Raw genomic sequence first — 19,239 nt, forward strand, 5'->3', positions numbered from 1 at the left:
AACCAGTAACCATCAAATTTAATCAAAGATACCAGCCTGTTCCTTTGGATGACGCCCCACTCATCCCATAAAGCCCAAAGAGGCCGGATCTGTTCTCACATCTCTTTTAATCCCAAAGTACAAATCACATTAGCAGCACTGCTCCATCTGTTCCAGAGTGCAATTTTGACCCTGAGTTTACAGTAGTAGAAAACTTGAATGGAAGATTCTAGCAGATTCCTTTGCATATTGGCTGCATTAAACAATTACAATAGAACTATAAAAATCCTAGAAAAAACAAAAATAACCGACATTCCTTGTTCAAGTTCTGCAGAAGAAAGGAGTAAAACTTCCCTCCTGTGCTTTGACTAGAGGAGCAGAGCAAGTGTGGCTTGAAGGAAGCAACCAAGAGAGATAATCAGATTTGGAACAAAGCAACAAGAGGAGCTGGCAAACTGGAGCACAACCAGCAACTCCCAGAGACTGGATGCCAGAGTTGGGAAGAACAGACCAAAGCTATGGCCAATGTTTGGGAATCTTCAAGAGGCTTGAGACAGTCTGGACACTTCTCTACTGATTGGTGCAAAAATAACATCTAAAGCTAAAGGCATTAGTTGCTCTTCCCATCCCTCCCTAGGGTGTTCAGTGAACTCCACAAACATGTAACTGGCACATGAATTCCATGATGTTTCAGTGAAACCAGAGCTAGAAACATGCCAAGGACAAACCATGAACCTTCAATGGTTTTCCAAACTGACATCAAATGTGTCAAATCACAGCCACGCTGTGAACCCACCTAACTGCCCAGTGCTCCACTCCAGAGACATCCTCCACTGGGGAGAAGGGTTGCAAAAGCTGTCCACACCCTGCACAGTGCCAGGACTCAGACAAGCACTGAGAAAAATCAACATCCATCCGGGGATTACAGATGTCCTTGCCACACTTGCTTAACCGGCAGCTGATCTTGAACAAGGAATATGCAAGGCCACAGGCAGAATAAATCATACGCCTTGAAAGCAGTAATTCGGTCCCAAAATCCAGTGCAAATATTCTCCGGAGATGCCCGAGAGCATCTGGTCCGCCCTTGGCAGCAGGATCCGGGAAAGCCGCGGCCGGGGGCGGTTTGGGTGGCGGTTCCCGTGCGGACGCGGCGGCTGCACTGCCCCATCCTGCCCAGCAGCCGCTGCTGCAGCGCCGCGGAGCAGCCTCAGAAATAGAGCGCGGGCTCGCTGCTGAAATCCGAGAGACCGCCCTTCTCCGCCGGGGTGAGCTGCGGGCAGAGCACAGGGACACCGCGGTCAGAGCCGGGCCAAGGGAGTCCCCTCACCCTTGGATGGTGCCTTGGCACCCTGCCCGGGCTAACTGGGTGTGTTTTGTTAGTGTCCCCCTCCGAACGTGCCCTGGAGTATCAGAACGTCCTGCAATGCTTTGGGTTCGAATGGATCTTAAAACCCACCTTGTTCCAAACTCCTGCCAGGGGCAGGGACACCTTCCACTATCCCAGGTCACTCCAAGCCCCATCCAACCTGGCCTTGGACACTTCCAGGGATCCAGGGGCAGCCACCCTGCGCCAAGGCTTCACCACCATCAAAGGGAACTATTTCTTCCCAATATCTAATCTAAATCTCTTCTTTTTTATTTTAAAACCATTGCCCCTTGTCCTATTTCCTGCCCATGTGAAAAAAAAAAGAAAAAAAACCCTCTAATCTCCCTATTTTTATAAGCCCTCTTCAGGCACTGGCAGGGGCTCTGAGCTCTCCCTGGAACCTTCTCTTCTCCAGGTGAGCACCCCCAGCTCTCCCAGCCTGGCTCTAGAGCAGGGGGGCTCCAGCCCATGGAGCATCTCCCTGGCCTCCTCTGGACTTGTTCCAAAACATGCATGCCTTTCCTGTGCTGAGCACAGAGTGTGCCAGCTGCCTTGAGTCTCCTTCACGCAGCCGGGGAGGGGCAGGCGTGGTAGTGGCAGTGGGACAGTGTGTTGGTCCCTCTGGGAGCAGTGACACAGCTCCCTGGGCAGCAACACAAACACAGGTGTGCAGGGGAAGGCACATCCTGTCCCATCCACCACCTGGAACAACCTCCACCCCACAAGGGAGCACAAGAGTTGGTTATTTATAGCCTCACCATGACTTGGTTCCCATGGGAATCAGCTTCCTTTGGGAGGGATCCCTCTGCAGCAGGACCCTCATACTTCTGCTCCTGCCACTCGCTGAACTTCACGGAGTGCTTTGGGGTGTAGCTGGATAAATCTGCTGGAAGGAGAAAGATGAGGTAAATATTCCTCACCACCCCCAAAAAAAGTGGGACCAGGATCCCCCGGCAGGGACAGCCTGGAAGCTGCCCATCTGCAGCTCCCTGTTCATCTCCACTAGCATTTCCACCCACGTGGAGCCCCTTATGAGCCTGTGGGAAACATGGGCAGTGTCAGACACCACTAGAAACCCACGGTGCCAACACAGTGCCTCACTCACCTGAGTTAGGTGTACTGGGATGCAAAGTGCTGTTTGGGCGTGGAATATAAAAGGTACGAGATTTTTCCTCTGTTTCCGAAGCGTGTCCTTCCTCTTCCTCATCCTCTTCTGCCAGGGAGCTCTCTGAGGGGTACTCAAACATCGTCTGCAAACTTGTCTCGTTGAAAGAGATCTTCATCTGGGCAACAGCAAAGGAGAATTATCAGGCAGAAGCACAAGAACCCACTGATCCCCACGCTGACTCTTGGCACGGGCCACTGCACATGCCAGGGCTGCCCCCTGGTTTAAAGCAGCCACTGCAGATCCCCCAGTCCCTCCCCAGGTGCCTTGGTGGATCTCTTGCCACGCTGAGGGAAACCCCAAAGGCAGAGCCAAATGGACGGGATGGAGGCAGGAGGCCCAGGGGTCTGGAGCACCTCTGTGCCCTCTGCCAGCACCTCACACTGACACCCAGCACCCAGCAGGAGCTGCCACCAGGTCTCTCATGGGAGAGACAAGCAGGAAAGCACCCACATGTTGGAAAGGTGACATTGCTAATTCTTGGCAACTCCTTTGTGTATCCAAGCTCCAGAAAAGAGAAACATCCTTGATCAGGACTCCAGTCTTAGGAGGACATTCTGGCAAAGAGCTATTTAAGCTACATTAAACAGGGCTTAAAACCAGACGTGAGAAGAGGGAAGCAGCTAAAGGAGAGATGGTAACAGCTGGCAGCAGACAGGGAAAACACTGGACAAGGGGGAGGCCTTAAAGGTTCTTGTTTGAAACCAGTTTTATCTAGTATTGTCACTAATGACCTTTCCACCGTAACTGGGAGACTGAGAAATGAAAGTGACTCAAACACAAGAGATCATCAAGGGCTAACCAAAATTTTATAGTAATAAAGAAAATTGGAAAGCAAAAACACTAAAAATGGAATTGAGTTTAAGAGCAGCCCTTGCACTAAGAAGTTCATCACCTGTGAATAACTGAGGAAGAAAATGTAGGATTGGCTACAGGATTGTAATCATCATTAGGATGCTTCTTAAATAAACCAGGAATGAAGCAAGGCATTTCTGCTGGAAATAGGAACTGCCTGGCTCTCTCCTCCCTGTAACACCCAGCAGGCGGTGGAAGAAACTCCAGATGTGCTCGTCCAAGCTGAAAAGAAAAGCTGAGGGCAGGGTTTGTTCCCTGCCTGTCCTAATCATTACCTACCGCTGTGCTCCAGGGATCTGGTTACAGGTCACCTCAACAGGTGCACAGGAGAGTCACTGGCAAAAACTTCACACCAGCAAAAGTGAGGGTGGAGAAAAAGCATAACAGCTCTTTGTAAGTACTCCAGAAAATAACCACCAAGGAGCAGAGAATTGCTGATGCCAGCACACATCAGACAAATAAGAAGGATAAGCTTGCCAGGAATAAGTTCATGCCAAAAGTAGGGAAGTATTTAGCCAACACAGATCAAGGTTCAGGAGCAGCTGTCTGAAAGGGTGTTGTGATCCCTTTACTTCTAAATACAATTAAAATTCAGCTAATAGGGTTATGAACAGAATGGAAAGGACGTGGCAACTTGTGACAGGTGGCAGGAGCCCAGTGGCTCTCATCTCTCCAGATGCTGTGTAATGACAGGCCAGGGGCAAGTGCAGCACATTTATCCCAGGGTTCTGTCATACAGAAAATCCCCAGAGGCTGGGACGTGGGACCTGGCCCCAAGCAGCCCTCAAGCACCAATAGTGCCCAGGTGCACTCATTCCCTGTCACAGCAGCAGTCGGAGCACTGGAGTGACATTATTAGGGGTTGCCAAAGTCACACCTGGATGTCCCCAAGGGCCAGAGCTGCCAGCATGTCACAGTGCTGCCCATGCACAGGAGCCCTGGAGCTCTGGAGGGACCAGAGCAGGACAGGGAACACTTCACTGCTGCTTTTCAGCAATGCAGCGAGGGGAGCTTAGTTTGAATCTGGGCACCAGAGGGAGCAGCTGCAGCTCCTCCACACTGCAAACCACAGCTGGAGCTGGAGCTACTCTGCCCCAGGGCAGGATGGACCTTGGACACAGGCTGGCTCCCTTCCCCTGCTCCCAGGAGAAGGCAGGATGGAAACTGCATGGAGGGAACCAGCTGCCTTTCCCCATTCCCTGCCCCAGCCCCAGTCCTCTGAGTCTCCCCAAATGACACAGAGGAGAAGAGTGATTCTATTTCAGAGAAAAGGGACTGGAATGAAATGGTCCTGAAGCTGAGAGCATCCCAGTTGCTGCTCCCTGAATTTCCCATCCCTGCTGCTGACCTAGATGCTCCCTGATCCGGGCCGGGCTGTCACTGCTCACAATGTGGTGTCTGTCCTGTGGGGATGAGCCACGCTGCCAGGCACAAAGGCCACCAGGGTGGAGGTGCCAGGACTCCTGGAAGCCCAGGAGCTATCCCAGAACCAGAAACTGCACAGAGGCCACTTACCAGTTCTGCCAATGGCACTGAAGGGCAAGAAGTAAGAGAAAGATGAGGTAAATATCTCATCTTTCTAAATGGCTAAACATGGAGAACAAAGCAGACAGGAGAGATATGCCTTGGGGTTTAGAATTTAAGCTTGGGAGATGGAACTAAATGTTCCTGGTTTTCTGCTATCTGGAGGAAATCTCTAAGAAAAATGACTTTGTATCCAGTTTGGACCAAAGGTGCATGTAGTGCTGGAGGAGAAAAGAGCCTCAGCAGGGAGCAAAACCAAAGAGCAGAACGGAGCAGAAACGGCCTGGAGACACCCACATCCCACACAGAGCCCAGAGACAACACCAACAGCCCCAAACTCAACAGCTCCCACTCTCCACAGCCAATTCAAGCAAGAGGCAATCCTTGAGCCCTTGACACAACAAGAGCAAGCAGCCAGCCCCTGGCACCCAGGGCACAGCTGGGGCCAAGATCTCCTGCAAGGCTCACACAGGCAGTTGTGTGTGGCACGGGGGCACCGTGGCACGAGTTCCCCCAAACCACACTGCCCTGCCCTATGGCAGATCCCAGCCCCTGCTCCCAGAGCCTGCATCAGGCAGAGCCCCACGGCTGCTGCAATAAAGCCCTGGGCACACCCAGGCAGAGCAAACACGAGGCACAACCAGGCACTGGCACAGGATGGACCCTGGGGCACTCAGTCAGCCCTGCCCATGGGGGGAGAGCCCAAACCCCAAAACCTGCTGTGGCAGCACCTGAGCTCCCCTCTCTAAGCACAAAAGGCTTTCAGGGAAGCACAAAGCAGCTCTGCTTGACCCAGCAGAACATGGAGGGCGAAGCATTCAGGCAAAACCAGGAGACACACGGGGCAGAGAAATGCTCTGAGTGGCTACAGAGCACAGCTGAGTGCTGTGTGCAAAGAACACAGGCAGCTTCAGTCCCAGGAACCAGCCAAAAAGGAAAACCAAGAGCCCAGTCATGGCACAGACAACAGGTTTGCACAGCCAGCAGCGCCTTGCCAGACCACAGGGACTTTTATGGGAACACAAAAAGCAACAGGGGACGTTTCTTTAGAAGAAAAGCGTGTCCCGGCAGAGCCAAGCTCACTGGAGCCCAGCCAGAGGCCTCTGCCCAGCCAGTCTCAGCACTGCTTCCCCTGTTTCTGCCCCAGCAGCAGCTGCCAGTTGTGGCAAGGAAGAATTTTGCACCCTTCAGCTGTGGATGTTTGCGGGGATTTGTCACTCTTTGCTCAGCTGGAGGCTTCACCCACAGCTGTGTCACAAAGCCAGGGTCCAACCCAAACCCATATATACATGTATATATAAAAATGTATATATAAATACTCTGCCCAACAATCAGACACACTGGAAAGAGTAAATCAGGCCTTTCAGGGAATATTGTGCTGTTCAACCGATAGGTTCTTGTTGCCATAGCAAAAATAATTTATTTATTTGCTAGGATTTGAACAGTAATGAGTAATAGAATATCCAGGAAAGAGAAGCCAGGGCAAACATTGCCCAACAAAGCGTAAATCTGAGTAGTCATGCAGATCTCACTTAGAAAAGGGAAGTCAACCTTGTGTCAGGCTGTCAGAACTCAGGCTGTACCCAGACCAGCCACCAAAGAGCCCCCATACACAGAGATTTATTAAAAACAAAAATAACTGATTTATTGAACCCAACCTACAACATAAGCAGTGACAGTCAGCAGCCACCTCACCTCCAAAAGGGAGATAAGAAAGTCTGCAAGGCAGTATTAATGACAGAGCAAAGATCTGATGGCTTCTCACACACCAGGGACCTCTCTGGAAGTCTCCAGGGGTTAATCTGCATCCTCAGCTCCAGAAGAAATCTCCTTACTGCGGCTTTTCTCTTCTCCACCCATTATTACATTTGCTGCTTGGCTGATGAGCCAAAGCCAAAGTGATAACTAGGGTGTTTACACCTTTTAAACTGAAACCTCTTTGACAATCCAAATCCTCACCTTGTAACAGCCAGAAAAAAGTAACTGATCTAGGCATTAAACTAATAAAATCATCCTATAATTATATTCCAGCAGCGAGAGTCTGAGTCAGCATTTGATCCCCATCACAGGTGCCCAGAACAGGGGGGCTGAGAAGGACTGAGCCCCTCTCCCCTCCCTGCGAGTTGTTCCCATCTCCTAAACCCGGGGTTCCTGCTGGAGTTGCCATCCCTACTCTGTCCTTGAGGAGCAGGATGGGATGGCAAGTGGTGAAGCACAAGCTGGGCTCCATCCCTGCCCCTCTGCCATCCCACCACACCTCCAGCACGTCCCAACCCAACAAATGCCTCACCAGATCCAAACAGCTGAGCAGCACCAGGGATCAAGACCTACTCTCTTCACGTACTGATTTTCCTCTCTTCGTCCTCTGTCCTCAGCAATTCCCAAGTGACAAATCCAGGGACTGCACTGAGTCTCCAGGACACGCAGGGGCTGCCAGGTGCTGCTGGGTGTGATTTAAAGCAGCTTTTCACACCTGCTCTATTACAGGATCACAGAATCTCCTGAGCTGGAAGGGACTCACCAGGATCATAAATCCCACCCTGTCCCTGCCCAGACCCCCCAACAACCCCACCCTGGGCATCCCTGGCAGCGCTGGCCAAACGCTCCTGGAGCTCTGGCAGCCTCGGGGCCGTGCCCATTCCCTGGGGAGCCTGGGCAGTGCCAGCACCCTCTGGGGGGAAGAACCTTTCCTGATCTCCAGCCTGAGCTGCCCTGGCCCAGCTCCAGCCCTTCCCTGGGTCCTGTCCCTGGTCACCACAGACAAGAGATCAGTGTCTGCCCCTCCTTTCCCCCCCCCCACAAGGAAGTTGCCTCCTCTCAGCAGCACAGGAGGGTTTGGCTGGTACCTGCAGGAAAGGTGGACAATCCAGCATGAACACAAAGCAGGGGTCGACATCTCTGAGAGATCAAGCACAGACAAAATGAGTGTTCCAAAGAATCTTGTGCTCCTGTGCCACCTCACATCGGGGGACATTTGCTGCTGCAGTGGTTGTCTAAAGATTGGGTCAAGGAGGCACAAGACATCACCTGATACCTGAAGCTGCAGCCAGCTGGGAGTGTCAGCAAGCCTGTGCACACAGAGCATCCCAGGGAGGGCTGCAGAGAGCCCCGGAGCAGGGCAGGGAAGCTGCTCGAGCTCCAAACCCATGGGATTGGTGGGTGGAGGCTCAGGACCTGTACAAAGAGGAGGTTCTAACACAGAACAACCTCCCAGCTGCCACAGAGTGAGAGGGAAGGTCTCTGCACAGACAAATAACTGCTTGTGAGACTGGAAACAGGGTAGAAGCAGAGATTTTATAGTGGACAAAGATCCCCAAAGGATTTACCCTGCTCTTTCCATCTGACCAGTCCCACAGAGCAGCAGATTTAGTAAAAGGAGACAGAAAAGCAGTTCATAAACTCCAAACCTCTGCAGAGACCTTCAGTTTTTTCACAGCAGCCTGCAGTCAATGATCTAGACAGCTCCCATGAAAAGAAACTTTTAGATAAAGGATTTTTGGGAAAATGAGCCATTTTTTTTGGAGTTAGCAATGAGCTTGTCTCTGTGCTTGTCCTGAAAACAGTCATGTGTCAGCCCAAATTGTTGAATAACTCCAGGCACAGACTATGTGGGCAGTCTGAAATAGTGCCCTGGGGACTGCAGAATCACCAGCACATCACCAAGGCATTTGCTATCATTCAGAAGATAAGGAGCTTTTGTGCCTCTAAAGCCCTTCCTTGACACAGAAAGAAAGGGTTTTTCCCCCGACAAGTATCCCTAGGAACAGAGGGGACTTGAGGCTTGGTTCCTAAATCAGATTAACCCTGTACTGCTATGGCTGAAGCATTCTAAGTATGCCCAGATGGCAGTTTAGAAATGTACTTTTCTGTCATTCTGAACAAAGAGTTTTGGGGAACTGGAACTATGACACCACAGAATCACTTGATCATGCTTTTCCAAGAAGTATTTCCTGAGAGTAACACTGACTTTTGCTCAGCCATTAACTGCACCTCGGTGAGTTACTCAGTAGAGCTAAGAGCACTAAAGATTTACAACGGGAGCATGTCAGGGAAGCCCTGTGTGGCTGGCAAAGGAGACATTTCCTTCAGGATCACAGCCCAGCTCCCAAGCCACAAGGCAAAACAAGAAAGTCTCCATTTACAAGGCAGCCCACAAAGCCAGCTCTGTGTAATCAATATGCTGAAGCACATGGCAGATAGGAGCAATGCATGGAGATTCGAAATATTAAACTCCTCGTGCAAGACACGGGCAAGTTTCAAATTCCTGATGAGAGGTGACAGGGTAGGGACAGCCCCAAGAGCATGTGGGGCAGGTGGCTTGGTTAACTCTTCCCTTCACTGTGCAGGACAGGGGAGATTCCAGTGCCCACACAAGCACAGCTGGAGCCCCAGTGTGCCAGGGCACAGAGAAGCCATTCACCCTGGGAGCCCTTTAGTGCTCCTCACATCTGCAGGCAAAGGAGTCAGAGGCTTCCACAGCTTAACAAGCAATTCAAAAATTACTTACTTGGCCCCTAAGAACTGGACAAATCTCCCTACTTGTACGAAACAAATCTCATCTGAATGCACAAAGGGAGCAGGATAAGCAAGGTACAATTAGTGTCAAGACTTGGTGTCCTTATGAAAGCCACACAGAGCTCCCCAACAGCACAGGAGCTCTGAGTACAGGCAGCCCTGAGCAGCCCATTTGTAGCTACAACGAGGTGCAGTGCTGTGAGGTGCCACCCATAAACATTTCTGCGCAACCCAGACTGCCCAGAGCAGCTCACAAAAATACCTGGGTTTGGTGCTGGAATGGGACACATGGAGCATCACTCCATGGGAAATAGAGAGAGGCTGGGAGCAGAATTATTTCCCACCCTGTCAAGGAGCTCATTCAGGACCAAAAAGCTCCCATGATGGGAAGAGTATCACCTGCACAACAGAGTTCATGTCTCTCTTGCCCTTGCTCTCTCTTTTAACATGCAAAAGGAACTTCCTCCATGAGCAGCAAGTGCAGCAGGTTCACCAGGAGCCTCAGGGATGTGCCCTCAGAGCTGCATTTTCAGCAGCTGCAAGTGACACAATTTCCCTACACACACAAGTGTTTTGTCTGAGATATTTCCTACATTCTTACAATGCCCACAAAGCAGCAGCTCCATCCTGCCAAGTTCCCAAGATCATCCGAAGGGCACTTCTCGGAAAACATCAGCACCGAGTTCCTCCAGCCCAGATTTTCCCAGGATGTTTGTGAAGTGGGTCTGTGTGATACAGACACTTCATGTGACTCTTCCTACATAAACTGGCAAACAGGGATATCCTCCCAGCCCCACAGACTGCTGCAGTCACTGGAAGAGTCTGGGTCATAAATAGGTTTTAAATCCAGGTTTCACTTGGGAGGGGGGTGAGTACAACCCCTGAGGTGAAGGAGATGCTGCTGCAGCAGCTCTTACCCAGATTTCCTTTATTGCCACTGCACCCAGAAACTAAATATTTTCATTTTCCCTACTGTTCCCTAGATATAACACAGACCAGCAGGACTTCTGCCCCAGCCACCCAGTGTCCTCCCTCTGCTCTTCTCCATGACCACTGCAAAAACCAGAGTGGAAAGGAAAACCCAAACCCAAAACAAACTGAATCCTTGAGATGGAGGGAAATTATAAACCATCTCCAATCTGGTCCACAGATTAGGGAATCTGATTAAGAAAACGTTAAATGTAATCCTCGTGATTAGAGTTCAGAGCACAAAGTACTTCAAATCTCCTCTTGAGCTCTGGGGCAGGCTGAGCCCTGGGCACGTCCTAACCACCTTCAAAGCCAGGCTCGGCTCTTATTTGCACAAGAGTTTCTATTTTAGCCCATCTGTCCATTCCCTGCAGTGCTGCCAGCAGCAGGCAGGACATAGGGGCAAGAGAACCAGGGGAATTTGGGACCAGCTCAGACTGCCACTGCAGCATGAGAAGAAGCATGGGAGTGGTGGGGCCATGCAGAGCCTCAGTCACAGAAAGTTTCCCACTACAGAGATTAGATAAATCTGACTCAGACTCTGCCAGGGTTTCATACAACAAAGCCTCAGCACTTCAAGTTGCTGGCATGTAGTGGGGAAACAAAAATCCACCCGCTGCCCCACCGACAGCCTCGGGGGCAGCTTGTGAAGTGGTTTAAAAGCTGTAACTACAGCAAATTCTGATTTCCAGGCTTCAGCTATCAACATCACAGGAAAAAAAAAAAAAAAATCAGTGGAATTAGCAAAGGGCAGGAAAATGGCCCTGTCTGGGTGAAAGAGCCTGCTGCCATCTGACAGCTAATGGAGATCATCTCCGCAGGGGAGGGGCCGCACTTCATCATCCAAGACACTTATTTCCTGAGCATGACTTATCACTGCTGACCTCATCTCCTAAAAATGCAATACATCCATGTCAGATACTGCCATGGCCCCTCCTTAAAGGTGGCAGATGAATCTGCCCCAGCAGAGCACAGCCAGAGACAGAAAATAGAACAGGAACATGCAGTTCTCCAAGAGCTAAACAACACAAATCTCTGCCCTGACCCCTCCAAAACACAGAGACACATAATCAAATAAATTTTTGCAGAGCAATTTCTTCTTCTACTACCAGATTAGTTCACTTGTGTTATGGTTAATTTATGTGTGTTATACATTGCAAAAAAAAAAAAAAAACCCAAAAAAAAAACCAAAACAACTTCAGGCAGCCACCAGTATTTAGACTCCACACTGTGCAAACTTGCTCCAAACAGGTCTGGGCAGCAGCTGAAAATGTTGATCCCTGCCAACATCCCAAACTTACACCTGGTTCTCACAGGAGACCATCTCCAGTAGAACTGAACAGATGGTAAACTACAGAGCAAGAAGTTCAGCAGGTTAGATCAAGAAAGCTGCTGTCCATGATCAAAACTGAGGGGCATTTAAAATAATTTTTAACAGACTTTTAAGTGGGAATTTGGAAGCCACATTCAGGCATTACGCAGCTCAAAAGATTAGGACATGGACCATGCTAAAGTGTAAGCTGGAATCTACAGTAAGCTTGAACTTTTTAAGTTCAGCTGAACGTCTTTGAAGACAATTTAGCTTTGGACTGCAACTGTTTGGATCCCAGCAGCCTTGTTCCTGTAATCCCTGCTCACACTGGGCTGCGACTTGCCTGCCAGCACACGGCAAACTGCCAGCTGTGACAAGCACAAAACATTAAATCCATCAACAACCTGATGTCTGTTGGCTCTCAGGTCCTGTTATTCACAGGACTTTGGCTGGCCTGGCCAGAATTCATTCACCTTCCCTGCAGGATCTCCAGGAGGTACCAGATCCTGGAGAGGAAAACACTTGGGACGCACTGCAGGAGTGACACACCAGAGGAGCAGGGCCAGGGCAGATTCCAGCCTCCAACCAGAGGAGAGCCTGAAGTCCAAAGCCAGTGACTGCTCATGAGGAGCCCAGCTGGCTCTGCAGTGCTCTGTCCTTCCCTAGCTCTCACCCCACACACCAACCACATGTTCTGCAGAAACCCAGATTTCTATCTCACCGACAACTTTATTGCACGTTATTCTGGCAGGTAACCAAACCACCACTGACTCTTGTCAGCTCAGATGAGCAGGATTTTATCCTCTGAGATCCCAAAGATCCACATCCTGCAGCAAAGCCTTCCCTTCCTCCTGGCACTGCTGACATGCCTTTACTTCTCTGCAATAACAGAGTACAAAGAGAAGCCCTGAGCAGAGGCCACTAACAGTATGCTGCATCCTCTGCCCCACTCCCAGTTTAGAATAAAGGTCAGTAGGTCTCCTTCCATCCTTGCACATGTATCCTGTCCTCTCTGAGAGCCCAGCCAGCTCCTCCAGCAGCTGCCCAGCAGCTCCTGGCACGTCCCTTCAGAGCTGCAAACACACCTCTGACTGAGTCCCACGCACACTGCTTTATCTGAACTGCTGGTGGTACTGCCTGGAGAGCTCTCAAAACAGCCCCGGAGCAGATGAACAGCCCTGAAGGACACCTGAACCCCTACAGGAGTACAGGAGCTCCAGCTCACCCATCCCCCAGGGTGAGCAGGGCTGGGGCTCTGCCCTCCACCTGCAGACCCTGATGTGTCCCATCCCACACTGACCTTCACAGCCCCTGTCCCCCCACAGCAGCTCCACAACAGAGCTGGGAACAGATTTTTTTATTTCCAATACATCATCTTCCTCTCCCTCACCAAGCTCCAGCTTCAACCCCCAAAGTAACAGCTGCTTCACCTATCTGAAGGTCTGGAAGGAGCAATAAAGCTGTTTATCCTGAAAGGCCTTGAAGCAGCAGCATCCCCCAGGCCACAGCAACGTCACAAGTCCCACAGCCACTGTCAGCAGCCAGGAGCAGGGGCTGGAGGTCCCTCTGTGCAGAGCAGTCCTGGAACCCACGACCAGCCTGTCCCAGCCACCCTCCCAAAAAGCCACGGAGGATGTGGATCAGGGGACATGGACCACATCAGCTCCACTTTGCTGGCACCACTACCACAGTCAGGCAATCAGTGGCCACACATGGGGATGGAAAAGGGAGGCTGAATTTCTACATTTGAAGAAAAACACCATTTGCATCTCAGAGAACAGTGGGGTCCAACTGGCAGGGTTGACACCCTCCTTCCTAATAAATCATTACCCCTGACTGCACAGACAGCCATTGATCCGCAGCATTTCCAGACTGTGCTGACCTGCTGTTTATCTCCCAGATTCCTGCTGGGCATCAGCAAACAGTTAAACTTTTCCAAGTTCTTGAAGTTTCACTACGCACAACTTCCTTGAGTATGGAGCATAATTAAAGACCTTTTAAAAGCAAGGTTTGGAAAGGAAGATGCTTGGCACAGGCAGGGCTTGTTCCCCCAAAAGACACAGAAGCTGCTCACTAAAACCAGCATCACGTTTTGACACCCCAAAAAAGAAAGGGGACTGGTTTTAACAAACAACTGCAGCTCCCTGCTCACAAGAACAGTCTGTTTCTGCCCAATTCAGGCCAAAATCGAGTTTCTGAAAACCCCAACGCAGCTACAAAACAGAACTCTTGTTTTTGGCTGGTTGCCTTGGAGACACAGAGTGATCTCTTGGGAAGAAACCAAGGAATGCATCTTAATGCAAGCTCCTTCCTTTTCAGGCATCAACACTCAGCCTTATTACCCAGAGTAAAGCCACAAACATCCTCTAGGTCAAGAGTAAACAGAAATCTTTCCATTTGTCCCCATCAGCATTTTCTAGACCCTGGCTACAAAGTCATACTCTGTGCTTGACTGAGCAGGAAGGAAGTGAAAGAAAAATGGGTGTTTCTCCCATACCACATTTCATTTCACCCAGAAACTTGTATCTTGACTACCTTCCTTCAGTTCCATCTTATTTTTCATAGGGTCCCTATTTGTTTCAGCTTCCTGAGTTCTGCAAATATAACAGGCAGTTCCTCCTTTGCCTTTTAATCTCTCTCCTCTCAGAAACCAAATGTTTACACAAGTTCTCCTGGAGGATGACCCCACATACAGTTCTTCGGGAACACCTGTGCGTGCACCTTGCAGTATTTGGCACCTCAGCTGCACAGCAGAGCAGTTAATGCTTTTAAGCCGGTAAGAACAGGGGCAGAGAAGCTCCATGACCTGCCCAATGCCACACAAATCCACCACTGACACACAAAACAGTAGTTAACCATTATCACACAATATTTTAGGCTGGGAAAGGTCCTCTGGAGGTCTCTAGCCCGAACTCCTAAGCAAGACTGACCTGCCAGTTGCTCAAAGCTTTTCCCTGGCAAGTTTCAGACAGCTCCAAGGCTGGACATGCCACGACTTCTCTGGGTTTGACCAACCAAAAAACAATTCAGTCACTGCATTGGACTTGTGCTCATCTCCCTCCCTCCTTTTTGTACTGTTAAGGACACCTTCCACTATGCACCATTTAACTGGTTTTACTTGAGGCTTTGCTCTTTATGCCCCAACAGCATCCCCTGCTCAGAAAAATCAGCTCCTCAGCTCCATCAGAAGTAGGGCTTACCCAAATATGATCATCTCACAAGATTCCCTCTGTGTCCTCTGCTCCATCTTAAGAGCACTCACAACTGTAACATGCTGTATTAATATTTTCACCATTTATACCACACACCTGATTTGGTGTAAATCAAATTAACACCCCAAACTGAACCTGAACAGAGCCAAAACAGCTTCAATGAGTGCAAGCCAGCAGGTGTTTAAGCAGCAGAACAATTCCAGTCTGACCAAGCATTTCCCTGTAGAAAAACAAGGAAAAGCTTCAGGAGCACTGAGTAAAAATCAATACTCTGCTCATTTGCTTGTTCTGGATCTCAAGGTGCTTCAGATCTGCTCCCTGCATTAGTCACCATCAAATTACCACAGGCTGCGTGTGCTTAGGGAGGAATTTGACGGCAGCACTCCCTGCCTCCCTTCAAATGAGATGCATCCTGCTCAAAGGATTGCCTCAAATTATAATGCTCAGCGCCTCAGGCACCCATGTACATTCAGTCCCTTAGTTATCTACCTGGATTTGGGTAACGGAAATGTCCAACAATTCCCACTATGGAAAAACCCATCACATCACAGCCCTAGAAGTCGGGATCTGCCACCACTCCTCTTATCACGTCCACATGCGTTTCACCAAGCCCTACAAAGATTAATTCTCAATTTAGGGCTCACAAGGATCGATGTAACTCCCCAAGCGTGAGAAAATGTGGCATTCGCTCACTCCAAAGGCATTTGGAGCAATCAGCATCTCCTGGACCTTCAGAGCTGTAGCTGCACATTCAGAAGGAGCAGGTGGTATAATCCTATCAATGGGAGTTAAGTTCTTACTGATCTCTTTCTGCCTAATCGAGACCTAATTCTTGAGCCTCTATCAATAGATCACTAATGCGGGAAGATGGCAATACCACGCTGCCCGGGGGACCACGGGCAGCTCAACATGTCCAACCCCTCAGACACAGCGAGCAGAGCAGAGCAGGAGGGCAAGCCCACAGCTGCTCCAACCACGCAGCTCCCCCTGATTTCCTAAATTCCTGAAATATTTTACTTTCCATTATCGTATCTCCAAGAAGGGCTGGGGTGGGAGAGGCCCTGCAGCTGTGGCAGGGCATATCCCACCCTCAGCTGCTTTGTGGGACAGATCCCAGTGCCCCCTCCCTGAGGGCAAATTCTGTTTAATACACCAAGTCCCATCTCCCAGCTCTGGTCCTCAGGCTCCCTTTAAAGTTCCAGATGGTAAAAGCAAACAAGACACTGGGTTTGCAGAGTTGCAAGCTCTCCTAATATTGGATATTATGAGAAATATTAATCTCTGGTTCCTTTCTCACCATTCTGAAATGTCCTTCGTTTAAGTGTGGTGGAGTTCCACCTTCCCTCTCCTGTTCTCCACCAGCCCCAAGGCTTCACTTCTGAGTCCATTTTACCCCCTGCTTCAGCCAGCTCTGAGGGCAGCCTCTGGCTCCCACAAGGGGCAAACACACTGCCCGTGTTCCCAGCAGTGCCTCATGAGCAGCCAAACCCAAAGCAGCCCCGGGCCACTTGCAGCCTGGCTGCTGGGCACAGAGGTGCCCGGTTACCTTCTTGCGGCGTGAGCCCGTCTTGCTCATGCAGGACCTCTCCAGGGACAGGTACCCCCCGATCACTTCAATCTCGTTCACCGTGGGGTAGCGCTTTTTATGGGCTATCCCCACTTGAGGCCCATCAGCATTCTCCACAGCTTTGCCTCTTCCTTTGCTGTCCTCCTCCTCCTCCTCTTCCTCCCGCTGCGGCCTTCCGCTGGCATCAGCGAGAGCCTGCAGCCCCGGGGCCGCGGGCTTCCTTTTGGGCACGACAGTGAAGGTGCTGCCTCCCCGCTGCTGGGGGGCAGAGTGTGGTCTGTAGAGGGGCACAGAGGAAAACTCCATCTCCAGCTCAGGGCCGGCTCCTCCGGGCTGATCCGCCAAGCTCCCCGTCCTCGCAGCCGGGCCAGCCCCGCTGTCCGGCTCCACAATGTCATCGATGTAAGTCACAGGTACCAACGGATCCAGAGGCGCCGGTGGGGAAGTGATGGGCTCTTCCTGCTCCGGGGCGGAAGCCCTCGGGGGCTCCTTGGGTGCCTTCTCCTCCGAGGGCGGTGGCGGTGGCCCTGGCCTGGCAATCTGGGCCGGCGGCCGAGCCGGGCTGCCCTCCCGGCGGGGCACGAAGATGAAGGAATTGCGCGAATTCAGGCGCAGCTTGGCCAGAGCCTGTGCCTGCAGGTCGTGGGCTGGGATGGCCGCCAAGTCGGGTTTGGGGGCCGGGTGGATTTCGAAGGAGCCCCCGGCCCGGGGGGCTGAGGCGGAGAGCGGCCGAGTGGCGCCGGTGGCACTGGGGGCCGGACTGGCACTGGGCAGGGGCGACACGGCCACTTCAGCCTCCTCCGGCTTTGGCCTCCTGGCGTTGGCTCTGGCATGGGAAGGGCTGGCGGATGGCACTGGTGGCCCCTTGGGCGTTGCGGGGCGGCCGGCGGGGACAGCACCGGGCTCGGGGATGCGGGCGCTGGGGGGCTGCCCCCGGGGTGTGACCGTGAAGGAGTTGGAGCTGATCTTGTGAAGAAAGCAGTTGGCCTGAGGGGCCACAGCCTTGGGGGCAGCAGGGACCGCCTGGGGGGCTGCAGCCCGGGGGGGAGCCGGGGCGGGCTGGGGGGCTGCGGGCTCGGGGGTGAAAGCCCGGGGGGGAGCCGGGGCGGGCTGGGGGGACACGGGATGTGGAGTGACAACCCGGGGAGGTGGTGCGGGCTGGGGGGTGACAGCCCGCGGGGCTGCCGTGGGTTGGGGGGTGGCAGCCCGAGGGGAAACTGTGGGCGGGGGAGTGACAACCCGTGGGGGGGCCGTGGGCGGAGGGGTGACAGCCCGGGGGGAAGCCGGCTGCAGGACTGTGGGTTGGGGGGCCACCGGCACCGCTGGGGGGGTGGCGGCCCGGGGGGGAGCCGGCAGCGGCGGAGGGGTGGCCGGGACCGCCGGCGGAGATGCCGGTCCCGCCTTTGGCGCCGGAGCCCGGGGGAAGCCGGGTCCCTTCTGGAGGGGCGCGGGGTCGCGGGGAGAGCCGGGCCCCGCGGGCGGAGCGGCCCGGGCAGCGCCCGGTCCCACCTGCGGCGGAGCCGCGGCCCCGCCGGTCCCGGGCAGCGCGTCCCCAACGCGGCGACGGCGGCCCCGCGGCCGCTGCCCGAACTTCTCCAGGAGACGGCTGACGGTGCCCGGCTCGGCCGCCTCGGGCGGCTCCGGCGGCTCGGCCGTCTCGTAGATGACGACCTGGTCGGCGCGGATCTCGGCGAGCGCGGCGCCGCGCCGGGCCAGCAGCTCCCGCAGCGGGTCGGCGCCGGCCGGGTCCCGGCGGCGGGCGGGCGGCGCATCCCCCGCGGCGAAGCAGGCGGCGGGGTCGGCGCGGGACTCGATGATGAGGATGTTGTCGGCGCGGATGGTGCGGATGCCGGGCACGGCGCTGTACAGCTCCAGCAGCTGCTGCAGCGGCCGCGCCGCGCCGCCGGGCCCGGGCCGCCCCTGCCGCAGCCGGCGCCGCTCGCTCTCCAGCCGCATGAAGGGGTTCTCGCGGAGCGGGCCCAGGCTCTCCGCCACCACCAGCCGCTCCCCGGCCGGGGGCTCGGGCTCGCCGCCCGCCCCGGCCAGCTTGGCCCGTTTGCGCTCCAGGATCTCCCGCTGCCAGGCGGGCGCTGCCCGCGGCCCGGCGCCGAGCGGCGGCTCCGCGCTGCTCATGGCGGCGGCGCTGGGGCTCTGCGGGCCGGGCCCCGCCGCACCGGGGCGGCCCCGCGGCACCGCCCCCGGGCCGGGCAGGGCCGGCCTCCGCGGGGCCGGGGCGGGGCCGGAGGTGCGCCGGGGCCGCCCCGCTCCGGGCCGGGGTTGGCGCTCCGCCCCCGCTGCCCGGGGCGAGGGCCCCGGGGCTGCCGGACAGCGGCCGGTCCCGGGCACGGTGATGGGATCTGAGGTGGTGCCGCATCCACAGGCTGGGAACCGGCCGGGCCCTCCTGTCACAGGGGAGACCCCCGGCCCGCGAAACGAGCCATGGTGACGGACACAGAATCCCAAAACACAAAAACACCCATATGTGCCCATTCCCCCATCCCGGACTGGTCCGTCTGGTGCCAGCCGAGGACGGGATCGATAAACGCCTTTCAGGGTCACCCTTGGGATGTCGGCCGCCGTCCCAGGCGGAACAGGGAACCAGCCCCTGACTCTGGAGCAGTGTCTGTGGTACCCGGACCGTCAGAGGAGTGTTTTAGGGAGAGCTCTGATGGACACAAGTGGAGTTTTCCATGGCCCATGGCAGCAGAGTGGGAGAACATTTTCCCCATTTTCCTCTTCTTTGCTGCCCAGGGAGGTCGTGGAGGCATCCCAAAT

General features: G+C 53.6%; 1 protein-coding gene across 2 annotated transcripts; it reads right to left on the bottom strand.

Annotated features, from left to right (window-relative positions):
* Nucleotides 1-88: 88 nt before the first annotated feature.
* TPRN (taperin) lies at nucleotides 89-18,597 on the bottom strand. Of its 2 annotated transcripts, none has more exons than XM_053996242.1 (4): nucleotides 16,444-18,597; nucleotides 2,451-2,628; nucleotides 2,104-2,228; nucleotides 89-1,249 (listed from the first exon to the last, which is right to left on the bottom strand). In XM_053996242.1, exons 1-4 carry the CDS (start codon nucleotides 18,595-18,597, stop codon nucleotides 1,187-1,189), a joined length of 2,520 nt encoding a protein of 839 aa, XP_053852217.1. In that variant the 3' UTR covers nucleotides 89-1,186. The 2 variants fall into 2 exon arrangements, with proteins under 2 accessions (XP_053852217.1, XP_053852215.1); XM_053996240.1 differs by having other exon boundaries at nucleotides 2,104-2,231.
* Between the last annotated feature and the right edge of the window lie 642 nt (nucleotides 18,598-19,239).

The sequence above is a fragment of the Vidua macroura genome, chromosome 21, assembly GCF_024509145.1.
Source record: "Vidua macroura isolate BioBank_ID:100142 chromosome 21, ASM2450914v1, whole genome shotgun sequence".
NCBI lineage: Eukaryota > Metazoa > Chordata > Aves > Passeriformes > Viduidae > Vidua > Vidua macroura.

Excerpts from the sequence above, each read along its gene's own strand:
- TPRN (XM_053996240.1), bottom strand. The coding sequence starts at position 18,597 with ATGAGCAGCGCGGAGCCGCCGCTCGGCGCCGGGCCGCGGGCAGCGCCC. Across the intron at positions 2,629-16,443 it reads CGGGCTCACGCCGCAAGAAG|ATGAAGATCTCTTTCAACGA; the intron begins GTAACCGGGCAC and ends GCTGTTGCCCAG. Across the intron at positions 1,250-2,103 it reads CCCATGGGAACCAAGTCATG|CTCACCCCGGCGGAGAAGGG; the intron begins GTGAGGCTATAA and ends CTCTGCCCGCAG.